The 17,834-nt window shown below is 39.1% G+C and overlaps 1 protein-coding gene and 1 long non-coding RNA gene across 6 annotated transcripts in view; one reads left to right on the top strand and one right to left on the bottom strand.

Moving 5' to 3' along the window:
* LOC138038910 (uncharacterized) overlaps nucleotides 1–17,834 on the top strand; it is a 35,030-nt gene that overhangs the window by 12,895 nt on the left and 4,301 nt on the right. For all 5 annotated transcript variants that reach the window (XM_068885004.1, XM_068885000.1, XM_068885001.1 and 2 more), the window contains exons 3-8: nucleotides 5,990–6,203; nucleotides 7,470–7,487; nucleotides 7,942–7,977; nucleotides 8,519–8,827; nucleotides 12,946–13,299; nucleotides 17,615–17,781. In XM_068885004.1, the coding sequence (XP_068741105.1) occupies nucleotides 5,990–6,203; nucleotides 7,470–7,487; nucleotides 7,942–7,977; nucleotides 8,519–8,827; nucleotides 12,946–13,299; nucleotides 17,615–17,781 (1,098 nt within the window). The remainder of the gene's footprint in view (nucleotides 1–5,989; nucleotides 6,204–7,469; nucleotides 7,488–7,941; nucleotides 7,978–8,518; nucleotides 8,828–12,945; nucleotides 13,300–17,614; nucleotides 17,782–17,834) is intronic.
* On the bottom strand, nucleotides 2,487–5,935 carry LOC138038914 (uncharacterized). Its single transcript, XR_011130327.1, has 2 exons — nucleotides 3,538–5,935; nucleotides 2,487–3,120 (listed from the first exon to the last, which is right to left on the bottom strand). It is a non-coding gene; the product is annotated as an uncharacterized lncRNA (long non-coding RNA).

Below are 17,834 nucleotides of genomic sequence, written 5' to 3'. Positions count from 1 at the left end.
TGCATAGTGCGTTTTATGCCAGCGAGATTCTCTTTTTAGTTGTGGGCCACCGTACTTTTTAGCCAACAGTGCTACGAGGGAAATTTCTTTAACAATTTCAAGGTCAACGCGAGTCCAGGTTGCTGTGACAGTGTTTGAGTGGAATTTGTTTGTGGAGCTTACCGGCTAATGGAGTACCATCTTGATTTCAATTCATGCGTTTATCTTTTAAAAAGTGGAGCAAAAAATGTATCACTAAATTTCCAAATGGTTTTTCTTTCGACTAAATATTTGCACACTGTTTCCGCGGGTGCCCGCATCTAGCAGAAAATGTTAAGATTTTTGCATTTTTCTTCAAAATTAAGTTGTTAAAATGGCCATTCAAGTGGTCCATGGAGGCAAATTTATTAAGACGGAGGAAAAAAAAAGAAATGCATGACGTCCCTGAAAAATTTGAAATGTATTTCAGGCGTTCAAAGATAAATTTTAAAGTGAATTTAGCACCAATGTCATACATAATATGCCATATAAGCACCTCATATTGGGTACACTAGAAGGAAACCTTTTAGTTGCAATTATATTTTGCTATAGTCATTTCAAGCAAATGCCAATCGTTTGCTTCCCTCCAAATTATAGAAATAAACATAGATTAGGTTAACTCTGAATAGCCAAAACAACAATACCGGTATTCCAAGTTGAAAATTTGATTCAGAAATCCAGCTCACTAGCAGGGGGGATTTTACTGTAACAAAATATTACTACAGCTACTAATACACTTTCAACACATTTTAGTGGGTTAATGTGACAACAAAAATAATTAATCAAGAATTGGTTTTATCTTCCAGCAATAAAACAGCAGGAGGATATAAAATTAGGTATCTTCAAAGTTTAGAAAACTTGTTGAAGGTGATTCAGTGCTATTATCCAAAACAAATTTCATGCTGGCCTACTAAATACTTCCAGTGCAATAGATTATTTAACCTCTCTTTGTGGAGTCTGGTTGCAACACAGTGGTTTCAATAATTTAAATCCCCTTCCATTAGATTTAACTTTTAAAAAACTCCATAACTTCATATTTATGTAATAATTGTTCAAAGTCATCAAGCAAAAGCATACAAAGCTACATTTGAAAGGGATGTAATCCCATGTTGGAGTTTTCTGGAGAAGACTTTCACAGAAATAACTCCTGTTACCTTTCCATATGGAAAAAATATTTCAACATTCGGTGCAATGAATTTTTAGCAATTGCTTTAAAGAATACTAATCATTCCTACCATTTCCAAGGATGAATAAATTAAAGTTGAATGCAGTAAGTGTAAGAAGTAAAAAAAAGTGGCATATTTTTTCAAACTGTAATCTATTTCCATTCTTGATTTAGTCCCTGGATAGTATTAAACAATGGTGGTAAAGTAAACAAACTGCCCCAAGGGGGGCTCCCTTACGAAAATGACAGGGGTTCTTTTTGTTCCTTTTTGGAGAAAAAAATGTGGATTTGTACTGCTTATGATGCTGAGACCAAACAGCTGGCGGAGTTGCTGCAGTACATTTAAGGCTATCAATCTGAAAAATGACTGGAACTGTAAGACAATTTGGTACACGAGCAAATAACTTTTACTTATAAATAATTCATAAGTAAAAGTTATTTGCCAGTCATTTGTCACTTTAGAACTGGTTCCTCTAAGGGGTCAGATTTCTTTAGCCTACGTCCACAAAACAAGGTTCTGTTACCTTTAATGGTTGTTTTAAAAAAAAAATCCAATAAGTGGCCTGCCATTTTTATAGGGAAAACCCCTCCTGAGCAAACTGCATCCTCATGTTTGGATTCCCATTGATTTAATGACTTTAATGATATAGGCAAATTTGTTCTACAATATATACTCAAATACCATTATAGTCTTTATAGTTTACTCCTCGAGCCACCAGCTTCAACTTTGATACTTTGTTCTAAAAGCCAAAGCAACGCAAAGCAAAGCATGGTGGAGGTGATGATTAATCACTTGTTTTGGTTCAAATGAAGAAAAAGAAAGTCAAACTAACAATAGCACTTTAATTAATTAACCCTTTCACCCCTAAACCGGCCATACTTAGCATTTTACTCTGTCTAACACCAGACGATTTTACTTGTCAATGGGGAATCCCCAGGAGTCAATGGGTTAATCACTCACTAAAAAATGTCCCAATAAAATATTATGTTCCACTAACGACCAAAACTGTACTAATAATTTGAATTACAGCTAAGGTCTGTCCAATTTCTATCTGAGTTACCTGACAGCTCTTACAGTACTTCTCAACATAAAGAAAATAAATTATGTTGACTTAAACATTCCCAAATAGAAATACTGTATATTCCAAATATCGTTACGTAAACTCTTCAAGATTTACCTGCTTCAGGAACTTCAAATCAATGAATATTTGGAATAATTTTCCTGGACTCCTGCAAACTATGTGCACTTTTTAATGGTTTGCCCTTTAAAAGTAACACTCAGAAATAATAATGCAAATACAACTGAGGCTGTTTTGCCTTATCTACAAGACAAGACAACAATATCCTTTATTCAAACACAATCAATATTAAAGCAATAATACATGCTTGTGGGGTCATGTGCTAACTATAATAAAGATACAGTACAGGAAATAAAAGCTTAAAACTAACTATGTGACAGACATAGGATATCTACACATAAGGGATAAGAAAAATAAATCAATTGCTATCCAAAGATCTTATTGCAAATACACCAAAAGGTAACGGTTGATTGACAAGTTCCTTGTGCAAAATGGTAGAGCATGTTTGAAGTCCATCAGGACCAAGATGAGAAGTTATGATAAAAACTCTAAACATATTTTTTACCAAAATTATTTTACTGCCATCAAACCCAATGATACCTTATGCATGGGACACTGTTTCTAGCTGCAGCTCCAAATCACATAATATATTAATAAATTTTGCCATCTAAGAAAAGAACAAACATGTGGGGTGTAACCAAAAAAAGTCCAAGGCAATAAAGCTTCCTTTCAGCCTTTTCAGGAAAAACTATCCACTGTCAACCATACTTGACTCAAAAAAGATTCCTTGATCCAATAACACATGAAAGTCTCCCAAAAACCAAAATTACATCATTAATGCTTCCAGAAAACAACAGTCTAAAAAAAGAAAGATTTGCAAAACAGTCACGAACCTGAATCTATAGAGATCTATATACATCTGTACCTACACTTCTGTTCTTCCAAACATTATTTTAACTAACATGGATTTTGATTTTGATTTTAAACTCAAATTAATTGCAAATCCATAACTTGGTAACTACTTGAACGCAAGGATCGTTGAGTTGTGACTGCTAAAAAGTACAATAACTTAGACATTCACCAGAAAAGGGAATATAAATGACCTTAAAATCGAACTTAAGACGAATCCAGTTTATTTTCACATCAAAAGAGAGCAGCGTACAAAGATAAATGGACGATATTAAAGCATTTCTTAACGTGAAATTACAATCATGATGGAGCTATAACGCTAGACGAACGCTAAGCGGAAAAACAAAATTGTAAATTATTACTCACAAATTAGTTTGCGAAGTCATCTTTTGCACACGATCCGACTTAGTCTCGTCACTCTCGCCATTATATGAACTTCATGCAGTCGCTCCTTTCGGTTTAAATCCACAACAACACCTTTAGGAAGTGTTTTCTCAAGACCATTGGAACGAAAAAAAAGTCATTTTTGATATTTTCTTGTGGAAAAAACAACGTAAACGTAGTCCACATCTCAAGCTTAACAAACCATGGGCAGCTTTAACAAACGAGAAAAACCGAGTCCGGTTCATCTTCCACTAGCAGCGAACATTTACACGAGAAGGAACCAGATAAGGGACAATATCGTTTGGATAACAACCGCCGATCTCTCTAAACTTCGTACAGAGCTAAACTAGAAATGTCGAAGGCGCAACTCAACCGATTATTAAAATTTGAACAAATGTACGAGCGGCCTGGTGAGAGGTTAAAGTACGTGGGGAAATCTCATTTGTCGTCCGCCATTTTGAAACATTGATGGCGGGAAATAAGTGAGCATGCTCAGTGGTTTTTGAGACCTGTCGTGGCTAGCTGTGATTGAACTTATGTTATGGAATCAATGCTATACTGTAAGGAAGCTATTATCAACTGCGATAACTATGGTGCAGCTATAACCTTTGAACTTGCTATATCAGGAGAGAAAAAAGAGACGATAGCCGAAAAGGAAAGAACACAAAGAATTCAAAGTTCATTATGAAGACGTCCGTAAGAGTTTGTGTTACTACACAGAAAATCCAGTGAGTGGAAAGAATCCAGCGAATCAAGAAAGTCAAGCATTTTAGTCTACAGTCGGTGGAACTTGGGAGTTCAAATCAGTACCTGAATGGCCATGAAAGACAGTAAGCCTGCTTTACGAACTGCTGAACTTTATATTTAACCTAAGTAATTGAAACAGTGTATAACTAATTATTAGTATATACTCGCTCAGTGATCTTGGTGTTTCAAGCAATCTGATTGGTTCGCTATCTCGGAATAATTGAGCATTATTCACTCCCTACGGAGTAAATAATGCTTAATTCAAACAAAACAAAATGGCCGGTGTAAACTCGCCAGCTTTTATGAATCGGAAATATTGAGAATACAAAATGATGCTGTGCTACAGAAGACAAAGAAGGTCACAAAATTTGGCCTGAAAGTTTTCAAAGGTAAGAGAAGAGTTCATACTTTTGCCAACCAGTGTTTGACTTCGTTTTTCCAGATAATTATTGCTGAAAATTAAACAATCTTCACGCCAACAATTTGTTTCACTCGGAGTAATTCTCTCTTGTAGGTGAAACGGTGGTAGAATATTTACCGAGCCGCAAAGGTCACCTCGATTTCAAAGAATAATTGTTAATTAATAAATAAGACTTAAAAGGGTAACTGGTCATTGTCACACTTTTTTTGCGTGCCTTATATCGTACTCGGGAGGTCTTTTCACATACGTCTTGTTTGCGGACATCCTTTTGGTTATTCCAGCACTTAACAGTATGTATGTATGTATGTATGTATGTATGTATGTATGTATGTATGTATGTATGTATGTATGTATGTATGTATGTATGTATGTATGTATGTATATATGAAGTTTTTTTGCAGATTTCAAATTCGCACTGGTGGGACATGCCTAAAATATCGCAGCCGTATCTCTTTCGAGCATGCACATATTCTTGAACATACGAAGCAACATGTCAAGAAGCGTTTTCGAGGGTTTCTTTTTCGGACAGTTGAAGGCGCTGCGACAACGGTAGTATGAACGGGGATCAAGCGGTGCGTTTCCATTGACATCGAAACCGGATACGTTTGAAAACGCATTAGTGTGAACGGGGCCTTAGTCGGCCCCACTAGTCACTATCGGTGAGTAAGGTGATGTTCATGAGCAAAAACAATGAAGTTGTAAGCGACGATCTTTAGACGTCGCAAGATAGTCTATGTTTTCTCACTAAATTTTATTTATTTTCATTCCCCTTTTTCCCGCCTGCATTCATATTTGTTTGCAGACAACTCAACGCGTTCTCTTGACAGAGGTGTGGCACTTCCAGTGACACCGGCAAACACGTGCCAAAGCATTTGTTCATATTTTATTATTGCTAAAAGTTTATAAAATAATTACTAGCCAGAGATTGTGAAAACAATTGATGCATTTCCTCGTCTTTGCCACGTTTGCTTTCGTCAACACGCTTCAGTTGTTGCCTAAATTGTTGGGCTTTAATCTGAAGAAAAGAAGTTGAATTATATAGATTCTAATAGACCAATTTCGATATATTAAAATTCAGTCCGAAACAAAAGACATCATCTCGAGGCTCTGGGGAATAAATAGAAGGATTTGTATGAGTTTAGTCCCCAGAGCCTCAAAATGATGCCTTTTGTTTTGGACTGAATTTAAATATATAGAATACCGTAGGTCGTTTGAGACTGCTCATGCATATGTAAATTTAAACTCATCTTTTTTCCAATTTCACAGTACTCTTTTTCCATTGACTTGGACTCCGTTTATGATGGTCCAATTGGTCCGTTGTACGAACTTGCTAAGGTGGAAATGGACAAGAGGAATCTCTTTCAGCTGCTTGTGGAGCTGTCATTTTTCAATGGAATGGAAGAAGAGACTCAGTCGTTTTATAGCCAACCATTCTTGATGAGGAGTAAGCCCAGGACTAACAAGAGACCAAGACCGGATGGTGAGTGCCAGGGAGAAAATCCCAACGGATTTTTGCCTAAAAAAATTAGTTGTGGGATGCAGTAGTGTCCTAACGCGTTTTCGCAGCGTTGTTTAATAGGCCATTTCCGAATTCATGTCTGCCTCCTCTTCAAAGCGAGTCTAAGTGCAAAGGTTTTGTTATGAAAATTAGTTTTCATTCATATGGAAAGTAGAACTAATTACCATCACAAAAACTTTGCACTTAGACTCGCTTTGAAGAGGAGACATACGTGAACTCGGAAATGGCCTATTAAACAGTTTTTGTACCGTCAGAATGTACGCCTAAACATTTGAAACGAAAAAGCTTGGAGACGAGGTTGACTGTTGCCATTTACCGGCATATAGTCGTTTGTTTGCACAGTAATCTGCCCTGTGAATGACGTATCGTAACAGCGACCTTGTTTTGGCACAGCTTTTATCATGTAAATAATGTTGTTCTATTACATTCTTGTCTGAAGAAAACTGCTAAGTGCTTTGTTTTAAAACCAGGTCACAGGTAGCCGCACATTTATTCAAAGGTCAGAATAACTCAGTACTCAAAGTCAAATTCCATGAACACGGAAACCTTTTTCATCTCTTAGAAGCACTTCTGTTGGCATTTTTTCCTTTTGGAATACGAAATCCATTCATGATCCCAATTTGCTTAAATTAGTCATCCACTAACGGCTCCGCTTCACTTAAAGTAAGTTAAGTGTTAAGTGAAAGCATACATGTGCAATTGAACTTTTAAAATTATGGATACAGGGCAAAGCTGACGTCGAAGGCAGTTAAGATGTCAGTGGAGATCTTGTGGTGTCTGTCCTTTACGAGGGTGAAGTTAGAAGGATTTCCCCAAATTAACGAGAATCAGTCACATTCAATCAAAGGAGAGGCCTTTTCAATAGGAAAAGTGTAAACTTTTTGCGACATCAGGGTTCAGGATGGTCTCTGGGTGCCGTCTTTAAGTCCGGCCACGAGGATCTCTGGGTCTGGGGGCCTCTGGATCTGTACCTGGTATATGGTTTCGTCTTTTAGTAGCATCGCGATTGGCCGCGAGCACAAGACATACCAAGAGTACCATCAGAACCCACCACCACCAACAACAACAACAACAACAAACAGTGAACAGTGTTTTGTTAACTTGGAAACTTGTTAGTACACGTTGTTGTTGTTGTTGTTGTTGTTGTTGTTGTATTTGCCAGATGCAAGCCGCAAGGTTGCTTTTCTCGTGAATGTTTAGGTAAATGTTCTTCATTTCTCTTAACAGATGTCGGAGAAAGTGAAGGTTAGTGGTGTCGTACTTATTTTTTTTTCTGTGTGTATCTTTGGAAATAACTCAAATATGTCGTTAATGATTGCTGTTTTCTTAGGGAAAACAGTTTGAATCGAGTGGGCGGCACAAGAGTGATGTGCTCTTTTTCCCTGGTTCTATCTGTGTGAAACTCCTTCTTTACCCAATCGAAGTCCTACAGTCCTACCAACCATTGGCGGTTTAACCATGATATTCAGGGGATGGGTGGCTAGGTAGCCGATGGTTCCGGCATGAAATCGTTTGTCAGTTGTTTTATGGCCCTGCCAGTCTTGCGTTGGGAGACAACGGCGTATTGTCAGAGACTCACTGCCCATTGTTGAAAAAATCTGAATCGACTTGATTCAGTCTGAGGCATCGTGCACAGTCCGCATTATCTATCCAGGTTTTTGACTCTTCGTGAATACCTAAATTTGCTTTGTGTTTACAGCCCAGACCAGTCCAGACAGCACTTGCAACATCTCAGGTACAACCCATTAATAGAAAGATTTTTGTAGTGTGTTTGGCGTTTAAATCATGACGCAGATGACACTGAACTTAACCTTATGCCATGGTATGGTGTCGCACTAGAGATACGCTTCATTGCTAAAGCATCACAAATTATTGTCGAAATGCACGGGATGAACTATGACTGATGTCGACTCCTTGCGGACTGTGAATTCCTCTTGGTGGCAGATATGTTTCACAATAAATATTTGTTGTGATTCTGTGTACGTACACAGCAAGTTACCTTGCGAGCAGAGACCCTTCAGTCTTCCTAGATAAATCGAAGGGTCATCGCTCACAGGGTAACAGCAGGAATAAAAATTAAACACAAAACTAGTCTTGGAATATCCTTCATTCCTCACTACGTATACATAAGGTCATATTAATGTGCTTCCCGTTTGAAATATGCTCAAAACGCAAATTAATACTTCCGTCACAAAAAAACCCTCCAAATTCCTCAAGGGATTTGAGTCTAAAACCTTCACTTCTCTGTCTGATGATCTATTTCCTTGTCATTTTAGGATCTGCCGAATTCCAACACCTTCATGTCATAGAACACTTAGAAGCCAAACGAGCTCATATCGATCATCTGTCGTTTCGGGTGTCCAGTCCAGATGACAGAAAAGCCGACATTGGATACCACTTCAAACTTAAAAATCCCGATGTGTGCGATGATTTTGAGGAAGGACATGTGGTCGGGTTTTTCAAGGATGAAGACGGGACGTCCAGCATTCAGCTCCTGGATAATAAGAATGGAAAGGAAGCTTTTATGGCTGGAGTCATTACTCGATCCGCTTACCTAGAGGCCACTCCGGCCATGCACGATGACGGTTTGTGATATACATACATATATGTTAATGTACATGTATATGTTGTCGGTCAAATCCAGGCTCAGATTGAATCCGTTTTTACCTAGATTAATCGGGGATCATCATTTTACATAGGCTGAATATGCACTCTACCTAATTTAAAGCGGTTATCAGCCCCCCAAAATTGAGAACACCTATACCTTCCCTCAAGCTCTGTTAGGAATCTCAACACGTCTTCTTAATGTGTCGTACCTTCTTATCGGTTTCTGTATTCATACCCGTATCCATTCAGTCTCAACATTACAACATAGTAAGGGAACAAAGAACTGTCCTATTCTCGTATTGGTACACGAACTCGGACCCTTCAGGCCCCAGTTGTTCAAACGATGGATAGCGCTATCTACCGAATAAATCACTATCCAGTGGATAAGTCATAGCGAAAGCAATTGCACTATCCATTGGATAGTGATTTATCCGGTGGATAGCGTTATTCACTTTTTGAATAACTGGGCCAGATCTATAATCCTGTGTCTTCACTGCTACACTACAGCGACGAATATTTTCAACAGTTCTTTTCATTATTTACTTTTCTATAATAAGTTAACTGATATCCATGTATAATTAGCCAAAATTTTACATAAGCTAGGTTTCCAGTTTCTCTTGGGACCATTGTATACGTAGGTCCCAGGAGAAGATAATCCAGTGCCGCTGCTGTCATAAGATTTATGGTGGTGAAACTGGCAGGAGACTAGGTGACAGATTCCGAGAACATCTGCGCTCCACACGGCTGAGCAACATAGATCTCCCCGCAGGCCGTCATTTTTCATCATCGGGTCACACTCCTGAGGACATGTTAGTCTCTGTTATCCCCTCCGGCTTCAGCAGTGTTTTAGACCAACTTATTTTTTAGGCTAGCGGATATTTAAGTACCGGTCTCTAAACCCAGGCAGTTTAAACACAGACTTCAATTTTCTTTGACAATAGGGACTTTACGATCTACGACGACGACGGCGACGTCGACGAAAACGTCACATCAAAATATAACTTTGCACTATCGGCGTAAGTTTCACGCGGTTAGGCCATCTCATTAGCGTCGTACAATGTGGGCGAAGTATCCTAAAAATAAATTGGTACGAGCGGTTTCGGAGTAAAAATAGAGAATGAAAGATTCACATTTGTGCGCTCGCGTTGTCGTCAAAACCTCAAAATTGGTGATTTTACGTCCTTGTTGTGCAGAGTACCGCACGACTTTGTGCTAAAATGCGTGCTTACGTGCAGCACGATTATTTTTCTTCTTTTAACCAATCATATCGTTGTTTCGTGGCATTCTCGTTGATGACCGCGTCGTAATTCCGCGTCGTAGATCGTAAAGTCCCTACTGTCAAAGTCAGCGCGCGCTATGACCTTCCTTCTTTTTTTATTTGAACTTTACGCCGCGCGCCTCCAGTTACTTTAAAAACCACTGAAGAAGAGGGAGCACCCTCGAAACTTCCTTTTTATTTTAAATACTGGCACATTTTCGTCATAAACTCCTTGAAATTTTTGTAGACCGGAAAGTCCGAGTTCGATTACCGGTACTAGTACAGTTCTTTGTTCCCTTACTATATATACTAATATTGAGACCGAATGGAAAAGTGTACAAATACAGAAACCGACAAGATGATAAGAAACATAAGATGTGTTGAGATGCGTAAGACAGAGCTGGTATAGGTGGTTCCAATCCTTTTTTGTTTTCAATCTTTTTTTGAGGGGTTTATAGCTAATTTAAACTAGTTAGAGTGCATTTTCATCCAGGTAAAATGAGAATCACGACTTTAATTAACCTAGGTAAAACGGATTCAAACTGAGACCAGATTAACCTTCAACATATACATATTCTAACAAATAGATTTAGCCAAGCCTAAAAGCGGAGCTCCCGTTTCGAACCCCATGGCCCAGAAAGCAATATAGTGTATATGGAAAGGTACAAAATTAATCGTCATTAGTGTATACAGTTTATAGTTTACCTTTGAGCTGACAGCAGTAAATAAACAAGCCTTGCAAACAATAACCAACAATTTTAATCAACAACTAAAACTGAAATTAAGTGCACAGTAATCTCTTTCACAACATTTTCCGTTTGGCTGATAATCTTTACACCCTGTCTCTTCAGTTTAGACTGAACAACAGCAAAAATTACTAATTAAAAAGTCAAGCTAAAGCGTAGTAATTCGCTAAATCGACTGCAATTTCACCGTCAAACAAAGCAGCTTACGACTGGACGTCCATTTCACACAAAAAGCCCATAAATCGAAAGGTATTAATTTAGTGTGGACACTAAGTCACCACAGTAATTATGACTCAGTTCCAAAACCGCGTGACAAACAAGACAAACGATTGTTAAAACTCAATCGCTCAATCACTTTCGACCTTGTGGCCTTATCTGGCCAAAAAGAACATAAACTGTCCCAAACATTCGAACTCTCGACGCCGTATAAATTTATATTGGATTGCAGTGCATTTATCTGCAACGAAAAAAAAAAAAAGGAACTTTATTTAAGTGTCAAGTCATCCTAGCGCTGGAGCTCTAATTGCGGACACTGTAAACTGAAATGAACAATCAACGCAAATCAAGTCAAATGTTGGTTTTTGAGGAGAGGGTAAACCGGAGTACCCGGAGAAAACCTGTTGGTGTAGAATAGAGAACCAACAAACTCAACCCACATATGACGCCGAGTCTGCGAATCAGAACCCGGGCAACACTGATTGGTGGGAGGCGAGTGCTCTCACCACTGCGCCATCCCTGCACATGTAAGCAACGTTTGGGACAGTTAAGGTTATCTTTGGCTAGATCGATAAGAAAAGCGGTTTGATAAGCTCGAACCTGCGATTTTCGGCAAAATCTCCGACAACAATTGAGTTATATATGCTATTTACAAGGTAATGTTTGTGAAATTAAAATGTTAAAACCAAACGTTTTCCTGTGGCAAACAAGGCAAATCAAAAGCGGCCTCTTTAACAACAAAGACAAAAACACCCACAGATCCAAAGTTGTTTACAAAGGAGATTGTTCTTGTGGTGTTGATTACATTGGCGAGACTGTGAGAAACTTAGCAGTGCGAATTGCGGAACATTCAAATCCTGCTCACACCTCTGAACCTGCAAAACACCTGCGTGAAAACCCATCACATTTTTTCACTTGGCGCGTTCTCTCTTCAGCACAAACATTCCATAAACGTAGGATCGTCGAGGGGCTAATGTTCCAACAATTCCGCCCCAGTCTGAACAAACAAGTTATTTCTTATGTTTCCAAACTTCTCCCAACGGGAATTACATAAGATATAGATGCTTGGATACGTGCAGACGGTCGTTTTTCCTGATGATGGCAAACAGCCGAAAACGTTTGGTTTTAACATTGTAATTTCACAAAAATTACCTTGTAAATAGCATATATTTTACCTAAGCGATTGATTGATTTGGACAGCAATTGAGTTGTAACAATCGTTTGTCTTGTTTGTCACGCGGTTTTGTGGCCGGCAACGGTTGCTTATTCATCATTACTGACTATGGCTACTGTTCACACTTAATTAATACCTTTCGATTTATAGGCTTTTTCTGTGAAATGGATGTCCAGTCGTGAACTGCTTGGAAATTGCAGTCAGACACTACCGTATCCAGAGGCTGACCTGCCTCCCCACCTCCACCCTGACAGTCAGTACGGGAATACGCTGACGTCATAACCAAAATTTCTTACGTGGATAGATTTCCCAAAAAAAATTACCCATGTTTCTCCGCTGAGCTCCGCTAAAAGATTCATATCGTTCTCGCATCAATCAAGCAATCAGTCAATTAAGTGATCGATCCATAATAGGTCGTCTCTCAGGCAAGCAGTCAGTCTGTCACATAAAAATTAAACACAAAATGTAATGCGTGACTCTGTCCGCTTATCGAACATAGTGTAGGAATGTATTATTTCCGCAAGTAAGTGAAACTAAGTGGTGCATTCCTAAAAAATACTGGTCCAAAGATTGTTCTTTGTCGTAGTAATTGAGACCAAAACGAATGCTGCAAACTTAAGGGAAGTTAAAATTTTCACAGCTTATATTTCCGCTCTAGTTTTTCTGTTGCTCTGCATTAGGCCCCGTTTTATTACGTTTCAGATGAGACCGATGTTGTTTGCGTGATCGGAGTAATAAAAGTGAAGTGCGTTGGTTCAGTTCGCGCTGGCGAAAGAATCTACGCTACTGTCGACAACCAAAACCCCGGTACAGCAATCCCAGAATCCCATCTGCCCCCCAGCGTGGTTTTGAGCAGAAGTAGCCTGCTTCTGGGAATGTCAATGGAGGAAAAAAAGGCTTCTAAGCTCGATGACGTCAACATGGTGGAGTGTTTCGTGTGCATTGTGCTGGGGATCAGTGATAAACAAATGAGAATGGAGATCGACGAAATGTACGATCAATTTGAGATGGTTCTTGCTGTAAAGCTGCGGAAAGAGAGAAAGAGATTCAGAAAAAGTAAGATACGGCTTTCGATATTTGTTTCCCAATTGAAGTTCCTCTCGCTCTGTCAGTAATATACTAATCAGCTCACGTTTTGATTACTGTTATTGCTATTAACAGCTAAATATATTTTTACAAAGAAGGTTTGCATATTTTCCAACACTGGCCGTATGGCACTTATATCTATCGAAGTTTTTCCCTGTCCCTGTTTGGGCCCGGTTCCATAACTAGTGGTGACGCTCACATAAATTACATGGGAATTTATCCACTTCAAGTTACACTCTGGTACAATATAAATTTGTTATTAGTTCAGTAAGGCCATTCTCACTTATCTATTAATCCATCGTAAATGGTTTGAACCCAGGAGTCATATGATAATTAAGTTAAGTACGATCGTGCGGGTGAGTGTAGTCCAGAAGTCATCCATATTCACTTGACTCTGAAGATGACTTCCTCTCAGGTTGTCGAAACGTCAGTCAATGAGGCCGTGCCGGGGGGGAGGGGGAAGGGGTCCCGTGTCGCTTGTTTTAATTTTAAAATCTCCCAATGACCCACTAAGCGACTAAGAGTATTTTTAACTCCCACCTGAATGGGATACCAGTCCATCGCAGGGTTACCCCCAGCATTTTGCCGGTACCCATTTATATACCCGGGTGAAGAGAGGCACCGTGGGAGTAAAGTGTCTTGCCTAAGAACACAACACAATGTCCCCGGCCAAGACCTGAACCCGGACCACACTAACCATGAGGCCACCGCACCGTCGAAAAGTGATATAACGGCGCGTGATATCGAGGTGCCTGCAGCTTCAAACTTGATGGGCGTTCCACAGTTAACCGCTTTCGCTTCTCGAGCATGTTACAGCTAACAAGCCATCCGCTTAACATGCAACGTGATAAAATAAATCGCAACAAAGAAATAAATGAAATTTATTTATCGATTTATTCGTCCTTGGTATGACTGCTATGTCATGCACAACAATAAAATATTTCATCTGTCCGGAAATCTTAAAATAAAGGCTATGACTACGTTTACACTAAAGCAAAAGTTTCCGGATTCGTGACAAATCCGGAACGTGTACCGAATTCGTTTTTAAAATCTTGTTGTGATGAGTAAGGTCGAACCACTCCAAGTAACAGTTCCACTTCACTAAAAGTCTAGTTCAACGTGGCTGTATTTTCTGATTTTGGCTTTGGATACCATTTTGAGTAATGAAACAGCGCTTCGCTTAAGGCCCGTACAAACGCTCGCAACATTGTTGGCCAACTAGACGCAACATTGTTGGGCCCAACATGTTGCGAGCGTTTGCACACCATGTTGTGTGTTGTTGCGGCGTGTTGTTGCGACTTGTTGGAAGTTGTTGGAACTGGTCAAACTTCAGAGCCAACAAGTGCCAACATTTCTATTGTTTCACGGTCATCGAAGCGTGGTCCAACAATGTTGCGTTCGTTTGCACAGCACATCCCACAATGTTGCGCCGGCGCACGCGCACTACATGCCACGCATCCACACAAAGACATGCGAACAAGAAATCAACATGGCGTCGGAGATGGAAAACGTCCCAGAGTCCTTTGTATTGTCATCTAAAGACCCAACATGTTGTGACTTGTTGCGAGCGTTTGCACACATCGGCTAACATCGCGCAACAAGAGACAACATTGTTTGGCCCAACAATGTTGCGTGTTGTTACGAGCGTTTGCACGGGCCTTTAGTAACCTGATTCATCGAGTCAGTGTAAACAGTTGTACATCCGAGAATGATTTTAATGCAAACATGCACGAATCCGAATCCCCTAATGAATCCGAATACACTTACAAATCCGGAAACTTCCCCCTAGTACAAACGTAGTCTAATGTATGTGCTGTTGTTGGTTTCGAAGTTTCCCGGCGATTCCTGATTCCCATAATTATTGTTCACGGTAAATATCGCAATATCTATTTCGCAAATCACGTCCAGAGCACAGGTAAATCACAACCTGTGTAAAGCCCTGGTCAATGTCCACAAATTTCTTTTGAATGCAAACATGATCTTACAATTTGTTGATTGCACAATTCTTAAATCACCGGCAAGAAATCTTGGCTCTTTCTGATCTCAAATTGACTTTAATTTGGTCTCATAAAAGGATATTAACACTGCTTCTAATGCTTTGCGGTCGAAAAGAAAAATTGTGCGAAATCAACTGCCCTTACAAATCGACGCGTCATGGTAGGCAGGGAGGGGATAGGGAGTTGAAGGTTGAATCAAGGCAATAAACACATGCAATGTCACGAGGCTCAATAGATCTTGTGCATTAGATGTCTTTTACCTTCTTTGAAGACCTTTGAAGCACAAAGAAAATTGACCAAAATTACTTCTAGCATCAGTTTTCGGTCTTCAATTTAGGGTCTTTTGGAAGGGAAATTAATACTGTATGTAGGTGCAAGTGTTTTTTGATAATCCGTTGGATATCTGGCAAAATTGGATTTTAGTCAAGCACCAATGGAAAAACTTTCTTAGCTGACTTGACCTGTTTGCTCGTTTAGTGGCCCTCTCTTGGGATCCTGCTATGATTTTTATCTGATTACATTCATTCAGAGGACCTCAATGGGGAGCTTGTTACCACACACAAACACTATTCATTAGGCTTTATATTTTTTCTAGTTTTTTTCACATAATTGTACTCGTCTTCACATGTCATTCAATCAGTTGACCTTGTAATTTAGACCTTTGTTGTATTACGTAATCTTAATTTCAATATGCATACTTGATATATAAGTCGTTGCTCTTGTAACTCACAACCATTGTAAATAGCTTTTTAGTTTCTAATTTTTAACCTGAAAAAGGCCGAACAGCCGAAACGTCGTTTCCCATTAAAGCCGGAACAGTCAATTCATACACAGATCTATAAATTCTGGAGAAGATATTGTATCCTTGGATCGTCTTACTAATCAATGTTGTCGTTCCATTTAAGGTCATGCCTAACTTTAACACCAAGTAATTTAAAGGCCGAAACACTTCCCAAGTGGTGATTTCCTATGCAGATATGCTGTATAACAGTGTTTGGATACTCCATAAAGTTTATAAGCATTTCTGTACATTTAAGTGGATTTAATCTTACAGTGCTCGATAAAATATATATATATATATATATATATATTTGTATCTCTAACATCTAACTTCAAAATGATAATTGAGTTACGAGGTAAAATTTCTAAAAGTGTCGTATCATCTACATATTTACCTCTATTCGACTCCACTTCTATCACGCCCATCTTAGTCCCTTGGGGCATGCCAACACGTGTGCTTCCACTCAGGCAAGGTATTACCTTTACACGCAGCTTGGGTTCTATTAGTCAGAAAAGACAGATATCACAGGGTCCACACTAAGGAGTGATAGTTCATCCATAAGTATTTGGTGATCTATCATATCAAATCCCTTTGAAAAATCAGAAAAGAAGATCTGGATACAAGAATTTCCGCACATCGATAGCATCATGGATAGCTTGCAAGAGGTAAAAAAACAGGCATGAGTTGCTGACTGCCGTTTCCTGGCAAATTGCTTAGGATCAATATACTCGCCTATTTGATGTAAAGTCTTCAATTGGTGAAACCGTCTAAGATCTTAGCAACAATGTTAGTGAGCGAGATTGGATGGTGGTCACTGTGAATCTCCTGAGGTGGTGAGACCTTTGGTACTGGTTTTCACGCATTTGTTCTTGTTACTGCCGGACTGTGGTTGCTCACTCTCTATCGTATATAACTATCAATCGATCAGTTCAGTATATTTAACAATTATTCCTTGAGCCCGAATGGGCTCTGAGTCAATAGCCCATGAGGCCGAAGGCCGAATGGGCTATTGACTCAGAGGCCATGAGGGCGAGAGGAATAATTGTTTTAGTAAAATCCAACTAGTTGGTCAAAAAAATATCGAGACAAAACATCTTTCGCTAGTTAAAGCCAGACTTTAATTGTTGTTTTGGTTTTCAAAGCCGGCGCTTTTCGCTATTAGTGGGCTATAACAAATAGCCTACTAGTAGCTCAACCAATCAGAACGCAGCATTGATAATAGACCACTAGTTGGATTTTACTAATAATATATATCTAGTGAGTGTGTCACATAATGGACCATGATTTTATGTATGATGTCGTACCAATGTTAAAAAAAACATAAATAAGAATTTCTATTATTTCTCTTCCCACTCCACTACGGGCATCAGCACAATCGCACTCCACAATGTCGTTGTGTTGTTTGTTTTTTTCACGTACGATTTGAATGATACAACTGCTTATATAAGTTACCTCTTGACTGCAATGATTTGCAACTCTTATGATTTTGTTTTTCATTTCTTTGCAGTGTTGTGCATCGCGTTTTCTGTCGTTATATTTGTCATGGGGCTGGTGACAATTTTCTTGATCCAAATTTTGTACCCGGGAAGCGCATTTAGATACATGCTTTGTAAAAGGGGATCCTTAGACGGCACATGTACTTATAAATTCATTCCCTATGGTGACATAGTACAGGTAATATTTCTCAGACTAATATAATTACAAGCTTTGACATTTTTCTGTCATTT

This window comes from Montipora capricornis, chromosome 2, assembly GCF_036669925.1.
Source record: "Montipora capricornis isolate CH-2021 chromosome 2, ASM3666992v2, whole genome shotgun sequence".
Lineage (NCBI taxonomy): Eukaryota > Metazoa > Cnidaria > Anthozoa > Scleractinia > Acroporidae > Montipora > Montipora capricornis.
This window is presented reverse-complemented; position numbering and strand designations above follow the sequence as displayed.